The 18,963-nt window shown below is 63.8% G+C and overlaps 3 protein-coding genes across 7 annotated transcripts in view; 2 read left to right on the top strand and 1 right to left on the bottom strand.

Annotated features, from left to right (window-relative positions):
* Nucleotides 1-601, top strand: part of TMC4 (transmembrane channel like 4) — a 23,513-nt gene extending 22,912 nt beyond the window's left edge. The window contains exons 14-15 of the mRNA XM_073889067.1: nucleotides 131-209; nucleotides 306-601. Of these exons, the coding sequence (XP_073745168.1) occupies nucleotides 131-209; nucleotides 306-374 (148 nt within the window). The 3' untranslated portion in view covers nucleotides 375-601. The remainder of the gene's footprint in view (nucleotides 1-130; nucleotides 210-305) is intronic.
* On the top strand, nucleotides 329-3,972 carry LENG1 (leukocyte receptor cluster member 1). The gene is made up of 5 exons (XM_025849161.2): nucleotides 329-447; nucleotides 914-1,092; nucleotides 2,045-2,224; nucleotides 2,830-3,092; nucleotides 3,680-3,972. Exons 2-5 carry the CDS (start codon nucleotides 961-963, stop codon nucleotides 3,951-3,953), a joined length of 849 nt encoding a protein of 282 aa, XP_025704946.2. The 5' UTR covers nucleotides 329-447; nucleotides 914-960; the 3' UTR covers nucleotides 3,954-3,972.
* On the bottom strand, nucleotides 3,930-18,043 carry CNOT3 (CCR4-NOT transcription complex subunit 3). 5 transcript variants are annotated; one of them, XM_025848975.2, is made up of 18 exons: nucleotides 17,925-18,043; nucleotides 13,611-13,685; nucleotides 13,427-13,494; nucleotides 13,085-13,159; nucleotides 12,870-12,959; nucleotides 12,596-12,724; nucleotides 12,398-12,493; nucleotides 10,961-11,183; nucleotides 10,733-10,866; nucleotides 10,323-10,379; nucleotides 9,275-9,632; nucleotides 9,075-9,198; nucleotides 8,349-8,547; nucleotides 6,728-6,827; nucleotides 6,431-6,629; nucleotides 6,068-6,200; nucleotides 5,374-5,499; nucleotides 3,930-4,285 (listed from the first exon to the last, which is right to left on the bottom strand). In XM_025848975.2, exons 2-18 carry the CDS (start codon nucleotides 13,633-13,635, stop codon nucleotides 4,187-4,189), a joined length of 2,235 nt encoding a protein of 744 aa, XP_025704760.1. In that variant the 5' UTR covers nucleotides 13,636-13,685; nucleotides 17,925-18,043; the 3' UTR covers nucleotides 3,930-4,186. The 5 variants fall into 5 exon arrangements, with proteins under 5 accessions (XP_025704760.1, XP_025704756.1, XP_025704757.1 ...); XM_025848971.2 differs by lacking the exon at nucleotides 17,925-18,043 and adding an exon at nucleotides 17,572-17,830; XM_025848972.2 differs by lacking the exon at nucleotides 17,925-18,043 and adding an exon at nucleotides 17,572-17,830 and having other exon boundaries at nucleotides 13,611-13,688.
* Between the last annotated feature and the right edge of the window lie 920 nt (nucleotides 18,044-18,963).

The raw sequence follows: 18,963 nt of genomic DNA on the forward strand, positions 1-18,963 counted from the left end.
GAGGGGCTGGGGGCCTGGACTCCTGGGTCTCAGGGAAGAGGGGCTGGGGGTCCAGATCCCTGGTTTCTAAGGAGCCATTACATTGAAGATATTCTAAGAGCGTTCTGGCTTCCATTTCTGTCTTGTCTAGCATCCTGATGGCATATACCATGGCCTTGGCTAACTCCTACGGACGTCTCATCTCTGAGCTCAAACGCCAAATAGAGACGGTGAGCCAGACCGGGTTCGTGGGAAGGGGTCCTGGATATGTAAAGAAATAGGGGGAAAAGGTCTATCTCACCTCCACTTCTTTACCCTTTCCTCAGGAGGCGCGGAATAAGGTCTTCCTGGCGCAGCGCGCTGTGGCCCTGAGCTCGGCCAACGGGGCTCCTTGACCTCCCTAGCCTGGGTCAGGACGATGTCCCAATTTCAGTCCGGACCTGCCCCCGGACCCTTTGTAAGCCTCCGGTGCGTCATCTGTAAAAGGAGAGAACTTGAGAAGACCCCAAGCCCTTACAGCCCTGGGATTCGGAGATTCCCAGGGCCCTGAAGTCCCCCAACCCTGCCAAGCCCCTTACTCTCCGGTTAACCTCTTGTATCAATAAACTCAGCTGAGGTTACAGAGCACTCTTTCTAACTTGCATCCCGAGGCTGGGGGGTGGGGGAAGAGCCAGACACAGGCCAATCAAATGTATTGGCCTCGAGAAAACATGACGGGCATGTCAGCCAATCAGCGGCCGCGTCCGGTAGCTTCAGGGCGGGGACACGTGACGGGCTCAGAACCGTGGCGAGAGGCGGTCGCTAGGCTACACCAACGCAAATTTGGCGTCTCAGCCAATCAGCTCTCGCTACGGCCTGGAGGGGCGCGGCAGCCAGCCCAGGACCAATCCGTGGCTGAGGCAGGAACAACAGGGAGGGGCATCCTCGCCAACAGGAAGTGCTCGGAGGCGGGCCTGCCAGTCGGCGGACGGCTACGACGCCATGAATATCTTGCCCAAGAAGAGTTGGCACGTCCGGAACAAGGACAATGTCGCCCGCGTGCGGCGTGACGAGGCTCAGGCCCGGGAGGAGGAGAAAGAACGTGAGCGGAGGGTGCTGCTCGCTCAGCAGGAGGTAGGCCCGAGTGGGGTCGGGCGGGACTCCCTGGCCGAGCGCGCATGCGCGTGGGGAGGGGCCGGAAGCGGGGGTGGTGCGCAGGCACCGTGCGTCCGGTGAGGCCGGAGGAGCTGGGCGTGGCTAGAAGCGCGGAGGGGGGGCCCCACTGGCCGGGCCCTCCCCCTCCCCCTCCCCCTCCCCCTCCCCCTCCCCGCGCCTCTCCCTTGCCCTGGTGTCCCCCATTCGTGTAGTTCGCGAGGCCTGAGTGTGCCTGGCACAGTAGGGGCTGGTGAAAAAAATGAACCCTTGCCCGGTTCAAGGAAACTCGGGCCCCTGTTTAGTTCGCACACCCTCCCTGTTGAGCGCCTACTGTGTGCTCGCCCGGTGCAGAGTGCTTGACCTGCGGTCTCTCAAGCTTGCAGGGGCGCTGTCCTCCGTGGTGCAGAGAAGTGGGCTGTTTCTGAGGGAAGGGACAGTGCAACACGCCCACCCCGCTGTGGGGCGCGCCCTCTCCCTGCTCCCCCCCACCCCCCAGGGGCTTTGTGTAACCTCTGATCCCTCGTTTTCAGTCCTTCAGCGAATCTGCTCCTCACCTGAACTTTAAAAGTTCGCTTTTGTCGGCAGAGATTGCACGTCGTCTTGGGAGCAGTGACTTGGGAGTCCCGCCTGTAGTTCTGGTCGCCTGTTCTCATATTTTGGGCTGTCTTTCCAGCTGTTTTTGTTGTGTCACCCGAGGTTGGGAACCCTTGTGGCTGACCGAGAAGGCCGTGTACAAGCCCAGGTGCCACCTCACTGTCCCACCGTCTCCCGGGCCAGGACAGGTGTCTCTGCTGGGCTCCCAGGGCCCATGCGCCCTTCCTTACAGCCCCCAGCACCAACACTGGGGTCCTCTGTGCTGGGTACCGGTCTCACAGTTCTTGGAGTCATGTCTAGGTTCTGAATTCTCTGCCTGTACCTTTGTTTTTCCCAGGCCCGCACAGAGTTCCTACGGAAGAAAGCCAGGCACCAGAACTCACTCCCTGAGCTCGAAGCAGCACAGGCGGGGGCCCCGAGTTCTGGCCCCGTGGACCTGTTTCGGGAACTGCTGGAGGAAGGAAAAGGGGTGACCAGTGGCAATAGAGAGTACGAGGAAGAAAAGCGACAGGAGAAAGTAAGCTGGCCCCCCACCTAGGCAGTCCTGGGTAGAGCCGGGGGGTGACTGACGGGAACAGAGCAGTGGGAGGGGGGGAAACGAGCTGCTACAGAGAACTCCGTATGGAACATGGCACTCAGGAGTGCGGGTTACTGCCATCCAGGGCTGCAGGGGCTTGGAAGTGGGTGCTGGAGCCCCCTCCCCCCACCCGCTGTGGGACTGCTAGGTACAGACCCCTGTAGAGGTGTGGGAGCTCTTTCAATGTCAGTCAGAACCTGGGCTCCTGTCGCTCACCTGCTCAGGGATTCCCACCAAACCCTGAACTTGCCTTTGTCTCACCCTTTTGCCTTGCTGGCTGCTTTCAGGTTTGTCCCCACGTTACCTCCCCAAAGTTGCCTGCCTCGGGAACCCTGAAGCAGCTGCACCCCCCCTTCCCCCATGCTTGTTACTGAACCCACCGTCATGCCCAGGGCAGGAGCCCCACCTCTCCTTAGCACATGGCAGGGCTGGCTCACGTTGGTTCTGCCCGTCCAGGAGCCTCGGCTGTCCTGTCGTCACGTGGAGGGCTCCCCGAGGGGAGACGTGCGTGACCTCCTCACCTCCCTAGTTTCTGTCCCCCGCAGGAGAGGCAGGAGAAAGCCCTGGGCATCCTGACATACCTGGGCCAGAGTGCAGCGGAAGCCCAGACTCAGCCGCCTTGGTACCAGCTCCCCCCAGGGCGAGGGGCCCCCCAGCCCGGCCCAGGTCCAGAGGAGAAGATCAAGAACCGCCTGGACCCTCTGCGGGAGATGGAGAAGCATTTGAGGAGGAAGAGAGGGCACAGCAGTGATGACAGCGGCCGCAGCAGAAAGGGGAAGGAGGGGCCGGAGAAACAGCGGCGGGAAGCGTAAGGAAGCTGGGCCGGCCGTGTGGGCACTAGGTCCGGGGCTGGGCGGCTGGAGGCGGCTCTCAACATGTGGTCTTGGGGCCCCGACGCCCATCCGGGGGTCTGCAGAGGCAAGCCCGCTTTCCTGATATCCCCAGGCAACGTTCACTCGGTCTCGAGTGTCCAGTGGCTTCCGGGGAGACAGTGTGGGTGGGGACAGACAGGCTTCCATGTAAGACGGTGATAAAACCCACTGAGACCTAAAGCTTTCTGGGGGCCAGAGTTCCAGAGCCATGGGGTCAGAGCAGGTTACCTGCGTCCCTAGCAGGACAAACCTGAGCAGTTGGTCTTCCACAGAAGGGGAAACTGAGGCCCAGGGTGTGCTCATTGTCACAGCTGATTAACAGTGGGCTTTCTTGAGCTGGAGGGGCACCCCACCGTAAGGGGGGGCGGGGAGTGATGGGAGCCCCAGAGCCTTGTGTGCAGCATGAAGCCAGCTTCCCACCTTCAGGCCTCACAGACCAGAGCACGTCCGCTCGGGGGAGAGGGGGTGGGGGCTCCAGGGGCTCCAGGCTTTCTGAGCTTTCTGACCTGACTCCTCTCCCCAGACCCCCGGCCCTGGACCAGCTTCGAGCTGAACGTCTTCGGCGGGAAGCAACGGAACGTGCTCGGGCGGAGGCCCTCCTGGCCCGGGTGTGGGGCTTAGCCCCCCAGAAGGACCAGCCCGAAGAAGAGGCTGACGAACGGCGGAGGCGGTACAACTCCCAGTTCAACCCCCAGTGGGCCCGGCGTCCCGCCAGCAACACCCAAGCGCTCACTGACTCCTGGGGGGAGAGGAGAGGCCGCAGCTGCCAGCCGTCATATAAAACTATTTATTCATAAATATTTTCCAAAATGAAAATAGGTTTACCAAAAAAATGTCCCTCACTGGGGAGGGGAGGAGGGGGCAGCCCTTGCCCCCAGGCCCCCAGGGTGGGGCTGCTTCCTGGGGGCGAGGGCTGCCCCGTGGCCTGGGGCCTCCCCCAGTCTTCCAGGGCAGGGCCCTCGCCTGGGCAGGGGGGGTCAGCATGCGGGGGAGGGGGAGGGGGAGGGGCGGGTGGAGGGAGGGGCCGGTGTCACTGGAGGTCCCGGTCCTCCAGGTAGCGGTACTCGAAGGTGAAGCCTTCCTTCTTCCGCTGGCCCCACTTCTCGTAGTCAAAGTAGATGTAGGTGCCCTGGCCAGGGGAGAAGGTGGTCAGCGAGTGGGCGAGGAGGTGGCCGGGGCTCCGGGCCGGACCAACGGAGGGGACAGGCCTCGGGGCCAGGGGTGCAGGCACCGGGCCCGGCACCCTGCATGCATGTGCCGTGTCCCTCCACCCTCCCCAGGCTCTTCTCAGGCAGGAAAGGTCGTCCTGTGCGCTTTAGAGGAAACGGGGAGGCGTGGAGGAGCCACAGCCGGGCCTCGACCCCGGGCACGTTTACACAGTGGCTATGGCTTCTCGTGACGGCTGCGGCGTTTGAGCACAGAGCCGGTGCTCAGTGCTCGAGCTGTGTCCTAGCATTTGGTCTTCACGCAACCCTGAGGCCGTGACCCCGTCCTAGAGAACGGAACAGGCTGAGTCTACATCCAGGCACGCTGTTGGGACAGATGTTTTATTGGTGACAGGGGTGGCATGGGCATTTCCGAAGGAGTGAGGCCTTGACACGTACTTGGAGGGTTACTTTGGCCCCAACGGGGATGGGGCAGGGAGTCTGGTTAATGTGCGAGAGGACACAGGGGAAGGGGGCTGGGTCTGCACTGAGCGTCTGAAATGCGGCAAAGAACCTGAAAGAAGCGAGGGGAGGGGCCCGAGTTCTCTGAGGACAAGGCCTTGCTCAGGACTTGGCGTCAGGCAAGTACCTGGTGGAAGACACCACTGTGGGGTATAGCACTTAAGTTACTGGAAACAAAGTACACCCCTGATACTTACTATGGAACAAGCAGTATTAACACATGTCCTTCCCATTCAATCCTTGTAACCACTGCACCCAGGGCGGTCTGTGAGCCCGTGCTTACACGTAAGGACAGGGAGACAGGTCCAAGCGACTTGCCCAAGGTCACCCAGCAGGAACTGGGTTCAAACCCATGTGGTGTGGCTCCAGCGTGGGGTGCAGCAAGTGGGAGATCACCACCACCACGTGGGAAGTCATTAAGAAAACAGCGTCCCCCTCCGTGGTTGCTGCGGAGCCCCTACTCTGCTGGGCATGGGGGGGGGCCGGACGAGGGAGCGGCACAGGCCCCCGTGGAGCATGGGGTGGGCAGGGCACAGGGAGGGGCCCTCACCTGCTCAAACTCATCCGTGATGGTCTTGGGCTCCTCGTGCCTCTGGAACCACATCATGTACTTGGTGTGGAATCGCCACGACTGCTTCTTTAGGGCTTTGGCTGCCAGGTACTGCGCCTTCGTGCCCTGGGGGAGGAAGCGTGGAGCCGGGGATCAGGGGGCCCCCAAACTGGTGGGGCGAGGGGCACAGGGCTGACCCCAGGCCCTGCCGTGGACCGAGGTTGGGCTGGACAGTCCCGGGGGAGAGGGGCTGGGGCACAGAACATACCACTGCTGGCCAGGAGGAGGAAAATGCTTCCAGAGAAGCTTTGAGAAGGAAGAAAAACTACTGCATGTTGGGAGTTTGGAAAGTTTCCCCGGGGCAGGGGGGTGGGGGGTGGGGGGTGGGGGTGGACTTGTCGCCATTCCCTGGGGTCATGCAGAGGGGCTGGCACTGTGGGCACAGCCGTGGGTGGCCAGAGTGGGGCTGGGGTTCCCTGGCCCCCAGCCTCAAAACGGACGTGTCTGTGCTGACGTGGGAACAGGGACATGGTTGCCAGGGTGGGGGTGGGGGAGCAGGGCTGTGGGATGGGGAGGGGGTGCGGTCCCGGTGGCCGCAGCGGGGCACCCACCTCACCCCTCCAGCCCGAGGGGGGACGGCGGCGGTGGCGGCGAAGGCGGGGGGCCCGAGGCTGCCCTGGGGGCCCTGCTGTACCTCCAGATAGTAGAAGATGAAGAAGAGTGTCTCTGTTGACAGGCGCTGGTAGAACTCCACGGTGTCCGAGTGTGGGGGTGGCATCTGGTGGTGGTAGGGGGGCGTCGGGCAGGGGTTCCGGGGGAGGTACTGCCTGTGGAGGAGCAGAGGGTTGGTTCCTGTGCCCGACAGTCGGTGCGGCGTGAGGATCTGCCTCACTGATCAGGGGCAGCTTCTCAGGCGCCTGGTCACCCCCACACCGGATGCCTCCAACCCGGCTCTTGCGCACAGCCTGCAGGAGGACTGCTCACATGCGGTCTCAGGATGGGGAACCAGGTCCCACCAGGGCCGCCTCCCTCACGTTCGCGGGTCCCGGCCCCTCACCGGATGCGCTCGGAGTCTGAGGGGTGGGGCATGTGGTGCCAGGCGGCCTCCTCCATGGCCTGCTGGTAGAGCTGCTCCTTGGTGAGGGGCACAGGCCCCAGTGGACATACGCCCAGTGACAGAGGGATGTTGACCTCCGACAGCTGCAGGGGCGGCTGCGCCGAGGCCGGCGGAGCAGAGGTGCTGCTCAGGATGATGTCTGCGGGGAGCGCAGGGCCAGGCCCTTTGGTCAAGAGGCCGGGGTGGGGGGCCGCCCCCCTCGCCGGGCCGCCGCCGCCGCCTCACCCAGACCCTCACCTCGCTCGGTCAGGTGCAGCGTGGGCACGGGGTCCTCAATGCCGGAGCTGATGGCTGCCCGCTCCGCCATGGACTTGAGAGAGCTCAGAGGCTCAGGGGCCTGCAGAGAGAAGAGAGCTGGGACCCACACTCCCACCCCCTCCGGCGGGGGGGGGGGGGTCAGCAGAGCCAAGGCCGCCGGCGTGAAGAACGCCGCCACAGCACCTAACAGGGGACGCAATGTGGACGCGGGGGAACAGGCAGCACTGGCGAAGCGCCTGTCCAGGGGGGGCCCCCGCCGTGCAGGACCGCAGCGGCCAGCAGACCAAACCGCGGTGCACGCACAGGGCACGCCCGGCAGCGCGCGGTCCTCTGTGCGGGCTTCCCTCCGCACGCACACCCATTCCACGGGCAGCCAGGCTGCCGAACGCTGCCGAGGGGCAGGGGGGATGGGGCGGTCTCCCGACACCCCTGGCATCCCAGCTCCCTGCTGGCGGACAGGCAGGCCCGAAGCCACGCCCGGAGCAGGTGTCTGAGCCGTGGTCAGCGCAGCCTGCAGGCCCCGGGCCTCTGTGCCGCCTCCCCATCCCCCCATCCCTCACGCCACCTGCCCTCTGTGCTCTTCTCCCTGGCCCCGGAGGGACCTGCCCAGGCCACATCCGCCTGTGTCCCTTCTCTGCTCACAGCCCAGTGGACCCCTTTACTCCAGACAGATAGACACACTATAAATTTCCTGTCCATGGTTCCTCCAAACTGCACGCTTACTCTGGGCCACACTCTGTTCCAAGGGCCTCACTGTCCTGTCATAACTGAGGTGCAATTATAAGCACCTGCTCCGTCCACAGAAGGCCACACAGAACATGGAGCTGAGGTTAAATGCAGGCCCAGAAAGTCAGCCCCACACTCTGCTCCCCTTTCAGACCCTGGCGCCCAGGACCCCACAGCCCTCTAGGACACCCCACCACCGCAGCCAGCTTGCACCCCCACCTCCTGCCTATGGAGCCCTGCCCCAGCATTCTCCCCCAGCTCCGACAGCAGCCCTCCCAGAACTCCAGCATGAGAACCACTCCTTCCTCCCTCAGCCTTTCCCGCCACTGGGCCCCCACCTCTCCCAGCTCAGAGATCGCCCCCCACCCCAGGTCTTGCTGGGCCATCTCCCCAAGTCCGAGGCACCTCTGCAGGTCCATGGCACCCGCTGCCCCGGGCCCGTGCAGTCCCACTTGGCTTTCTGTAGAGAAGGTGGGACTGGCTGTGGTCACCTGGCATGAAGCATGGCCCAGAGTGGATGTGTTTTCTCAACTTAGACGGTCCCTCAGAAGGGAAAAGGAGGGCGGCGAGCTTGATGGTGGCGTGTGTGAAGGCGCGAGAAGACACGAGGTCAGAGAGGATGGTGGGAACCCAGAGGGCAGGAGAGCAAGTCCAGCCAGGAGCCCAGGAAAGAGTCCCAGAGAGCAGGGTGGTGGAGCCCGGGGACCAGGCAAGGGGGCACGTGGTGGGGAGGAGCGAGCAGGCAGGGGGCGGGGGGGTGGGGAGCCAGAGCCCTACTGAAAGAGGAGGTGGGGGCGCTGGCAGACCTAGAGGAAGGGGACAGCGAACGTGCAGGGGAGATGGCGGGGCCAGGACACACAAGCCGGAGGCCCACCTTGATCTCTGGGGCAGTGCTAAACTGTGGAGGTCCGTTGAGCAGGGCGCCGGCTGCCTTGGCCTCGCTGAAGCTGGGTGTTGGGGAGCTGGGAGGGTTCACGGGAAGTGGCACCAGGAGACTGGGTCCCCCTGTGTTGTTCCCTGAGCCTGGGGCCACACCCCCAGCCCCTGCTGGGGCCGCCGCACTGGGTTCCTTCCTGGGAAGGAGAAAAGGGGAAAGGGCTCAGAGGAGGGGCCGGATCAGGCCCCTGCAACGGTCCACGGAGGGGGAGCATGAAGGGGCCTGGTCCACCCACAGAACGGGACGCCTCAGGCTGATGGACGCAGGGCAGGTGCCCCCTTGGGGCGGCCCACCCAGAGCCTGGCGGTGAAGCAGACCCAGGAAGCAGGTCTTCCCTACGTCCCTCGGAGGTCACAGTCTTTCTTGGGGCAATCTTCTGAGGACAGGGACCCCCTGGAAAGGTCTGACCTGAGATCTGGAGAGGCAACCCTCTGAGGGGAGTCAGGTGGGCCTGGGGCAGGTGACTGGAAAGGGGACGTGTTCCAGGGGACATGTGGGGGCTCTAAGAACAATCCCGATTACCCAAGGATGTCTTAGAACACTACAAAGTGTAAAGCTAGGGGACTGCTGGGTACAATGTCCTGGCTGGAAGAAAGTGGGGACGCCCCACCCGACCAGCGGGCCAAATCCTGGCAGGGGCAGGGACTGCCGACGGCCACTCACGAGGTGCTGGGCGGCGGGTTGTGGGGGCCTGACGGGGGGCCCGGAGCCTGGCTGCTGGCACTGCCGCCCCCAGTGCTGCTGAGAGCCACCTCTGCTGGGCTGTCTGCCACCACCGAGCTATAACCTGGGGGCAGGACGATGGGATGAAAATGGGCCGACCGCCCCAGGGCCCCCCAGCCCCCTGCAGCCCCCCTGCTCACTGGTGGTGCCGTTCTGCTTGCCAGCGCCTCCGCCTCCGCTGCTGTTAGTGGTGCCCCCGCCGCCGCCAGGCTGGACGCTGGGGGGCCGGGGCTGGGCGGTGCTGGACCCGCTGGGGGCCGGCGGGGCCACAGCCTGGGCGTAGGGTGCAGGGGTGCCTGAACTGTGGCTGGGAGCTGGGCTGGCCTTGGGGCCCAAGGCGCTTGTGGGCGCTGCTGGGGTGGAGGCCCCATTGTTGCCAGGGGCAGTGCTCAGGGCAGAGGCGGCAGGTGGGGGGCCAGGTGGGTAGCTAGGCGGCACAGCCGGGGACTGAGGGTGCTGGTTGCTGTGGACAGGCTTGGAGCCATTTTTGGCCGGAGACTGCGGGGGTCGGGGGGAGAGAAGAGGGTCAGGACCCGGTGGGCCAGCAGGTCTGCCGAGCCCTGCCCCCCCCGCCCCCCCAGCTGGGCTCCACTGTCCTCGCAGGGCGTGACTGCCCCCAGCTGTTCCCCTCCCCTTGACCTGACCCTCAAAGCTTCAATCACCGCGGGACACACCTGAACACTCACACGCGTTCCAGCCCACACCCAGCTTCCCACATCCTGCGTGGACGCCTCCTGAAGATGACCCATAGAGCTCTTGTCAGGGACAGACACCCACTGGAGCTCGGGGAAGTGCTATGGCCTCAATAGGAGATTAACTGGAACCAGCTAACACTCCAAGAGGAGAAGGAAAAGCAGCCTAAAATTGGGCAGTAGTTCTGAATGTTAAAGGGTCACAAAAGCAACCGGAGGGGCCGCAGATGACCCCCTGCAAGAAAGGAGTGACACACCCACAGCGCAGCGGCGGCCAAGCAGCACTCCCTGCCTGACAGCCCCCTGGCACCTCGCACTCGCTACACATCAAGGGGTCCTGAGCCCAACTCCTTCCTGGCCCCAGCTGCTCGCCCGGGTCCCACACCAGCCCCCTCAGTGCCCTCCCAGCAGGCTGCTCCCTGACACCCTGGTTCGAGGAGCAGTGCTTCCTGAAGCCTGCTCCTATCCTGGGGGGGCGCTCACAGGGCACACACACCTGGCTGACTTCGCTATCCGTCGAGCGTCCCCTCTTCTTGTCATCTTCAGAGTTTTCCTGAGGTGGAAGAGGCGCAGTCGGACACCTGTGTGACCTCTAGGGCCCCGACAGAGACGCCAATCTCTGAAGCTCCCAAGGCCGCTGCGGTGCCTATGCCCTGGCCTCACCGGGGGACCCAGGGTCCCTGTCTTCTGGGAGCAGCACCACCTGTCAGCCTCTCACGGACCCAGGAGCCTGCTCTCCTTAGGGAACCCAATCCTTGATCCCTGCCTGAGCAGCCCCGCTGCACAGCCTTCAGCCTTCACCGCACGCCCAGGACCCACGCGCAGCCCTATCTGGCCCTTAGGGCCCGGGCCCAGGATACCCAGACCCCACTTCCCCAGTTCCCCTCCCACAGGCCGCCTCCTCACCGTGGTGCAGTTGGCCGGACTGGGCGGGATGGGAGAGCTGGAGGTGGTCGAGGTGGGTGTGCTGCTTGACTGGTTGAAGATCTCATCCTCCATGTGGCTGTGGCTTGGGGGGGAGGTGGCGACCAGCGCCTGTGCTGTGGAGGCAGGGAGGGGCATGCTCAACGGGCTCGGACGCCCTCCCACCTGGCCCTCACTGCCCCGTGCCCACAGGCCAACCCTGGGCCTCACGAATGTCCTCGAGGTCCAGGTCGTCATAGAGGAACTCATTCTCCTCGAAGTCGGGGTCCTGGGATGAGTCAACATAGTACTCAACGTCGTCCTTGATCTTGCGGATGGCGTCAACGAGGATGGAGTCGTTGTCCAGCATGCGCAGGATGGTCTCCAGCATGCGCACGTGGTAGCGGTGCTTCTCGATGTGCCGCTTCAGGCCCTCGATCCGGTCCTGCTTCTGCTGGCGAGTCCAGGGCCAGGCTCAGGGGCTGCAGGGCACCTGCCTGGGCCCCTCCTGCCCCCATAGAACCTGTCCTCAGTCCCCGACCCCTGCAGAGACCCAGGGGCTCCACTCCAAGGCCCTCCTGCCGTGGGCAGTGCGGAATCTGCCCCTCCGTCTAGCCCCTCAAGGACCCCCAGCTCCTGCCTAGACATCCCAGGAAACTTTTTTTAAAGATTTTTATTTCTTTATTTGACACAAAATGAGACAGCGAGAGCAGGAACACAAGAAGAGGGAGTGGGAAAAGGAGAAGCAGGCTTCTCGCAGAGCAGGGAGCCTGATGCAGGGCTCGAGCCCAGAACCCTGGGACCATGACCTGAGCAGAAGGCAGTCGCTTAACCAAATGAGCCACCCAGGCGCCCCATCCCAAGAAACTTCTAAAAGACCAGAAAGCCCTGTGCCTCCTACACTGTGGCCCTTTGCAGCTACCGACAGCCCAGATCTCAAAACCACAGCCCACCCCACCCCCATCTCGCTCCAAAAGCTACAGTGCCGATGCCCGTTTGCAGGCAGCCATCATTTTTGTCCTCACAACCCCCCACCCCGAGGGAGTCCAGATTCAGCAGCTTAGCTCCTGGGCTCTCCAGGCACCTGTCCCTCCCCCAAGCCCTCAGTTCTAAATCCCCTGCCCCCTCCACAAGGACCTATTGCATCTCTCCTCCAGGCTTCCGCTTCCCAAACCCCTCAACGTCTCAGACCCCTAAATCGGGCACATCTCCCACTGCCCCCCGCGCCCCTGGACCCAGCTCTCCATTCCCTGTGTTTCCTGTGCCAATGAGTACAGGTGGTTTGCATCACCCTGAACCCACACCCTACAACCCTGGAGTTTTGGCATCTGGGCCTAGATCCGGCTTTGCCCCCAGACTGCTCTTCTCAGCCCAAATGAGCCTCATCTCTCCCTACTGCCTCAGGACCTGGGCCTTCTCAGAGCTAGGAGGCCACGGCTTCAGCTCTCGGACCTCCCCACCCTGTGCGCCATCCGCTCTCGCCTCGTCTGCGACCCTGGCACAACCCAGCATGTTCCCCCAAACCGCGCCTCCTTTCCACGGCACCGCTGTTCACCGAGGCTGGACTCCTGAGACTGGCTCACCAACATGGGCCAACCCCAGTGGCCGCTAAACCCCCCCGCTCGCCAGCCTGTCTCTGTCCCCCAGGCGCAGGGTCCCCCCACTCACATCCTTGTCACCCTTCTTCTTGCGCGTCTGCACAGACAGTGACTCTACTTCACTCTCAAACTGGTCCACCTGCATGTTCAGGGTGTCAATGGTGTTCTGGGGGAAAGGGAGGGGAAAGGAGGGTGGTCAGCCAGTGTCCCCACGGATACCCAGGGATCAGGGCCCCGGGGTCCTCTCCTCCTCTCTCCCCTGACTCACCGTGAGCCACTGGCCAACCTCTTCCTTCTCCTTCTGGGCAGGGTCCACCTTCTGTGCCAGGCCCAGGCCCTCCTTGCTGTAGGCCTTAGTCTTGGTCTCTCGCTCCACAACTTTGAACCGTTCCATTTGCTGTGGACAGCGCAGTTGGCAGGAGGTCCCAGCCCATCGCCTCTCCCCTTCCCCCGGGCGGAGAAACCTTCCTCTTCCAGGGCCTTCTGGGGACCTGGGAACCGGCCTCCTCCCACCTCTCAGGTTCCAGGCTCTGGGCTCCTACCGTCTCAATGAGCTTGCGGTTGTCTATGAGCTGTCTCTTGTCCTTGATCTCGTTGGATGCTACCCATGTCTTGATCTGGTCCCTCAGCCGCTGCAGGTGGGGGAAAAGCAAGACAGTCACACTGCCTTAGGACCTGGGCACCGAGGCCGCCAGCCCCCTCCTCCTTGCTCCCTCTGCCCTAGGGATGCAGGAATCCAGGCCCCTAGTCTCCTCACTTGAAGCTTCTTAATCTCCTTCTTTAGATCAGCCTCATACTTTTCTTTCTGGTTCGCGTTGGCTGCGTTGTGGAGCTGAGGGATGAAGAGAACCCAGGAGTCAGCGTGGGACTTGGGGCCCTTGTGCCCACTCCGGTGGTAAAGCTCCAGTTTCTTGGGGCTGGGGACTCTGGGAACACCACCCCCCCACGCCCGCTGCCCCAATCCATCTCAGAGCTGCTTCTAAGGTCCTCAGCACCTGGACCCACAACCCCTCTCCCTGGCCTACACCCAGAGACCCTGAACGTCTTCCTGTGCTCTCCTCCCTGGAGACCCAGATTTTTAGGACTCCAGGCCCTGTACCTTCTGCCAAATATCTTCAAACTGCTCCACGCCCTCGGACACCTTCTTGAGGCAGCGATCAATCTCACCTGGCCGGGGAGGAGAGAAGGCTGTTAGCACCCTGCCACGGCAGCAGGCATCCGAGGAGGAGTTCAGAGGACAGTGAGCATGTGGCTACAAATGCAGCAGGCAAGGAAACCAGTACCTTGGAGTTTGCGCTTGTCCGCCATCTTCCCTGCCCTACAGACGCACTCTCTTCATACTCTCTTGGAGACGGACGCTGCTGACAGAGAAGGAAAGGACACAAGTTTATTCCCCGCCTGGCCAAACACAGATGCGTGAATGAGGCTGGGAAGAGGAGGGTACGTGGGATGGTAGAGGGAAGACGCATTTACTATCTGACGACCAAGAGGAGGCCAAGCTCTACTTATGCTGCCCCGACAGCCCAGCACAGGGTCCGAATGCTCCGGAAGTTTGTCGAAACAAGGAAACAGGTGTACTCTTTCCCAGGAAGTGGGAAATTCCTAGAGCGTGGAACACCTTCTCCCCAGATGACACTCCAGACGTTTTAGAGCAAGAAGTCAAGCAGCCCATGGCCGAGTGCTGGGGAGTAAGGCCCACAGAGGGGCAGGGTGCACCGGTGACTAGAATCCTCACACCGGAGGGGGCTCCCCTCACACAGGCCAGAATACGAAGAGTTTGCAGGTAGAAGGGCCAGATGCCGTCTGTGTGTAAGAACTGCAGGGGACAGAAGGGGAGCAGTGGGAGATGGGAAATGCCTGGAATCAGGAAGAGCTAAACCCACCCATCGTGTCAGGGCTTGGTCCCAAGCAGAAGCGGGCCGTACACCACCAAGCTTATTCCAGGGCAGAGACTTTAAAACACAGGAGACAACCCAACCCAAAGACACTGACACCAAGAATTAGATGTGTGGGGGCAGAAGGCATCACCCCAGAGAGGGCCAGGAGAGTGAAAGGGGGCCTCAGCTGTGAGAGCGCCATCTGTGCACACTAAGGAGGTACGTATCAGATACGTTGGTGACACAGATGTGGGGAAACATAAACCATCGGGACGCGTGCCCAGTACTTAGAGAGGCATCTTCACCCTAAAGTACATGCAATCCAGAGGAGACTGGGTTCAAATGGGGAGTCACCAGGAGCTCTGGCCCAGGGGGAAGCCACAACTTAGGGTCTGACACCAAGATCGGGGGAGATCCAGGAGCCTTGCAGAGGGGCTATGCCGAGGGGACCGTGCACTGCCTGAGGTCACCAGAGAGGGTGGGCCTCTACTGAAAAGCATGGCTCCCTGAGAAGCCCAGGGCAGGGTGCCCCAGAGCAGCTTTAACTCCAGCGAGGACTAAGAGCCCCAACCCAAAGGGAGGTCACACCGAGAGGGTCCCCACCCCCAGGGAAGGAAACATCTCAAGAACAGTCTTGTCCAACACTTTCTACAAAAACAGAATGTTCCGTATCTGAGCTACCCGTACCCCTGAGCACTGAAAATGTGACTCAGGCACTAAACAGTAGAACTTTTCATTTTATTTCAATTACTTCACTACACGTGGCTAGCAGCTACCAGTGGGACGGTGTATGAGCGCACGCTTGAGGAGGACCAGAGGCCCTGAGGCCCTGTGTCCCAGCACCCTCCACAGGAGCCCACTCCGCACGTGGAGAGTGGGTGTGACACCTTAGACTAGAGGGAGCATAAATCTCCACCAAGGGCCAACCAAGAGAATGGCTACACCCTCGGCCCAGGGCCAGCTGACACACCAAGGTGGGGCCCAATCCCCACATAAGAAAGATCCCCGCTTCAGGAAGGAGAGGCAGCCAGAAAAAGGACCTAGCAGACAGCGGCACAGAGCGGATGCAAACTGAAATGGGGGAAGAGCCTTTGGCCTGGGAGCTCGGGAGAGGGCCAGGACCCCAACACAGAAACGCCTCTAACTGCCCCGGAGCAGGGACAGGGACGCGACATAATAGCCTGCACTGCTTGCCTCCAGTCCAGAGGGAGAGGATGCCGAGTTTATACCCTACACAAGGCACGCCACACTGAGGAGCTGGGACACCAACACAGTGGAGGAGGTGATGCCCCCGAGAGGGGCACAGACTGGCAGCAACGAGCCCTGAAGTAGTCAGAGCACGGTGCCAGGGCAACAAGAGCCCTAGCCCAGGGAGGTGAGGTCTCGGACCCTCAAGGTGGGGAACAGCTCAGGCCCGGAGAGGACAGCACTGGACCTGTGGGAGGCACCACGGGCCCAGGGTATGTGCACCCTCTAGACAAGCTGGGGGCCAAAGTGGACAGGAGCCTTCGCCACAGATGCAACAGCCCCTCCCCCTGAAGAAAGACCCCCATATCGAGATACCGTAGACCCCCCAGCAAAGGACCAGACAGAAGGGTGGAACTTGAGCCTTGAAGTGGAGGTGCCACCACAGAAAAGCCCCAGTTTTAAAGGGCTGGGAGCCCCCACTGCTCCTGGGAGGAGCCACCAAGATCCCCCAGGGAAAAGTAACCACAATAGGCCCACTCTGAGACGGGGGGCATCTCAGGCACCCAAGAGCTTGCACGCTCACGGCAAAGGTCTCGAACAAAACTGAACCTTGGCCCAGGAGGCTTCACCAAAAGTCTCATCCCCCCACGGAGCCCATTCTGGGGGTGGGGTGAGCAGTGTGCCAGACCCACAGAGGCCAACAGCCACTGCAGTGGGAGACCCAAACTAATGAAGGCCAGCCCCCAAAACCTCAGCTCAGGAAGGAGGGTGCAGAGAGGCCCGACGGAGACCAGGGCAGAAGGGCAGAAGGCTGAGTCCTGGGAACTAACACCACGTGGTCCTAACCCGGGGGCTGTCACGGGGCTGCCACGGGCCCCTACGAAGAGGCCTCAGGCCATGGCCGAGGAGCTCTGGCCCACTGCGAAGTGATGCTGGAGGGCAATCCCTAACCCAGGAGGCTGCTGACGCTGCCACATAAAGCACCAGACTCTGGAAGAGGGACGCGTGAGGGCCTGGGGTGGAGGCAGTGGCCTCCCCACCGGGAGCCCCCACACCAAGAATGGGGGGCTGGGAACCCCACCTGGGAAAGCCTACAGCAGAGGAACCTTTCGTCCTCTGCAAGGGGACAACGGCAGGGTCTGTCCGTCCAATCTCAGGCACCTCACGCCCCCTCCACTGAGAGGGCAGAAGACTTAGAGCCACACGCAGGAGAGAGCAGGAGCATGAGTCCCGGGCACCTACACCTGGCAGGGGCCAGTGCCAGGAGGGGCAGGAGCCCTGTGCCCGGGGGAGGCAACCCTGAGTTTCCTTACGCTGGAGGAGAAAGCGCACCCCAGCCAGCAAAACCCACACGCCACAGTACAGGACCCTCAGCTCTGGGAGGCCTTACGCCCCCAGGGGTTCCGCGGGCGTGGGACTGGGGAACGCCCCCAGGGGTTCCGCGGGCGTGGGACTGGGGAACGCCCCCAGGGGTTCCGCGGGCGTGGGACTGGGGCCGTGGGAGCCCTGGGCCCCCCGCCGACGTCGAGGGGGCGGGCCCGTGCCTTCCGGAAGGAGGGCGCCCCCAGCCAAGGCCGGTGCGAACGGGGGCCCGGCGCGGGCAGCGAGCGGAGGCGTCAGCACACCCACGCGCACCGGCCAGCGGCGCCCCCGGGGGGCGGGTGCAGGGGCGCTCCCGCCGCGCGGCGCCCCGAGACGCAGGGGAGCTCGGGAAGTGGGAGTGACATGCCCCGGGCGGGCGGACAGCCCGCGGCCCGAGGGGGCAGCCCGGCCCGCGCCGAAGACGCGGGGCCCCGCGCCCCCGACTTTCCGCCGCAGGGCAAACTTTGGCAAAGGCCGCCGGGGCCGGCGCGCCGTGCAGGGGGCGGCCTGGCCCCGGGGGCGCCGGGGTGGGGGGTACGGAGCCCGCGGGGGGCTGCAGTCCCCCCGCCGCCCGGACCGACGCGGAGAGGGGCGGCCCCGCGCGCCCGCGCACCCCCCGCGGGGGGCACCCCCGGCGCCGTCGCGGGGCGCGGAGGAGGGTGCGGGCGCGCGGGGGGGGGGGGGCAGGACGGCGGCCGGGGGCGGCCATGTCGCGACAGGCGGCGGTGTCGCCGAGGCGGGCGGCGGCGGGGAGGGCGGCGGTGGCGCCTGGGGAGGAGGGGAAGGGGTCCGGCCCAGTCGAGCCTGACGCTCTCACCACAGGAGCTGGCGCCGCCGCTGAGGAGCGTATCGCGACAGGCGGGGGAGGCGAGCGCCCGCCGCCTTTTTCTCGCGCCCCGGGCCCGGGCGCTATCGCGATAGCGGCGCGAAGCGGAAGTGGGGTGGGGGGAAGTGGGCCCGGGGTTGTTCTGACGACGGGGTCGGGGCTCAAGGGAGGCCGCGGCGTCTGCCGATGGCTCCGCGGAAGCTGACCGGGCCCGGTCCAAGATGGCGGCGGCGGAGGAGGCCTCCCCTCCTCTCTTCTCGTCTCTGGCGCCGACCCGCCCCCGAGCCCCGAATATGGGCCTATGATTGCTCCTGCGGCATGTCGCTCTTGCCCCCCGGACGCACCCTATTGGTCCTTGGCAGGGATGCAGCCGGCCTCCTCTCGCCGATTGGGCAATCCCTCCAAGGCGCGGCGTTCGATTGGCCTCCCGCGCAGGCTGCTAGGATTGGCTCAGGTTTTCTTCCCCGCTCCTCCTCCTCCCCGCCTCAGGGCACAACACGCCAGCGCGAGGGCCCGTGCATCAATCAAGAGGCCACTGTCGTGCTGATTGGATACACCCGTCCCCCTTCTCCTAAACCAATTGGCCGGGGGGAGGAGCTAGGCTGATCAGGGGCGGGAAGTCGTTCGTCAAGTTTAGAGCCGTTTTTAATTGGTTGTGAGGGGATATTCTGCCCTGAAGCCATTGGTTGGGTCCGGAAGTGGGTGGGGAAAGCGGAGGAAGGCATGGAGCGTGGGCGTGAAAGGCCGCTCACCTAATGAGAGGCGGACAGGTGCCTTCCGAGCGCCGGCCGAGCCGAAGTCGCCTGCCGGTCGACGGGGGGAGGAGCTGTCCCCCCGTCGGCCCCGCCTGGTGTCGTTCACCCCGGCCGGTACGGGGGCGCAGCGAGGGGGCGGCACCCGCCTGCCGAGCTTGTGGAACGGGGCGTAGCCGGCGGGCTCGGCGTCCCCCGTGTCCCGGCTGCGTCGCGCTCCTGCCGCGGCCCGCGTTCGGCTCAGGTCTGGGGCTCGGTGTTGTGGGAGGGAGCAGGGGAGCAGTGGACAGCGCCCCGAGTCACTGGCGCTCGCACGCCCTTGGGGCGGGGAGGGATGCACGGACCGCCTGTCCCGCCGCCGCCTGGGACAGCAGCTCCCCCCTGCACGTCGGCCTCCGAGGGCCCTCGGGGGGTTACCCTGTGCCCTCCCGCTCTCCCGCTTCGGCACGTCTGCCCTTCCGGACTTGGCATCCGCAGGAAGACAGTCGCTGTGCTCATGAATGAGCGAGCGAGTGAACGCGAGGGATGACTCGTGGTCCAGGACTCGGGGGGCACTGGTGCTTTCACCAGCCACGAGGCGTTTGCTCGGGGTCAGACGGTCAAGATGGGAAGGTGGATCCAGGGAAGGTGC

Source organism: Callorhinus ursinus, unplaced genomic scaffold (assembly GCF_003265705.2).
Source record: "Callorhinus ursinus isolate GAN/ISIS: 27379988/994484 unplaced genomic scaffold, GSC_fseal_2.0 scaffold101, whole genome shotgun sequence".
Lineage (NCBI taxonomy): Eukaryota > Metazoa > Chordata > Mammalia > Carnivora > Otariidae > Callorhinus > Callorhinus ursinus.

Excerpts from the sequence above, each read along its gene's own strand:
- LENG1 (XM_025849161.2), top strand. The coding sequence starts at position 961 with ATGAATATCTTGCCCAAGAAGAGTTGGCACGTCCGGAACAAGGACAAT. Across the intron at positions 1,093-2,044 it reads TGCTGCTCGCTCAGCAGGAG|GCCCGCACAGAGTTCCTACG; the intron begins GTAGGCCCGAGT and ends TGTTTTTCCCAG. Across the intron at positions 2,225-2,829 it reads AAGAAAAGCGACAGGAGAAA|GAGAGGCAGGAGAAAGCCCT; the intron begins GTAAGCTGGCCC and ends TGTCCCCCGCAG.
- CNOT3 (XM_025848975.2), bottom strand. The coding sequence starts at position 13,635 with ATGGCGGACAAGCGCAAACTCCAAG. Across the intron at positions 8,548-9,074 it reads AACCCGCCGCCCAGCACCTC|GAAGGAACCCAGTGCGGCGG; the intron begins GTGAGTGGCCGT and ends TCTCCTTCCCAG. Across the intron at positions 5,500-6,067 it reads TCATCTTCTACTATCTGGAG|GGCACGAAGGCGCAGTACCT; the intron begins GTACAGCAGGGC and ends TTCCTCCCCCAG.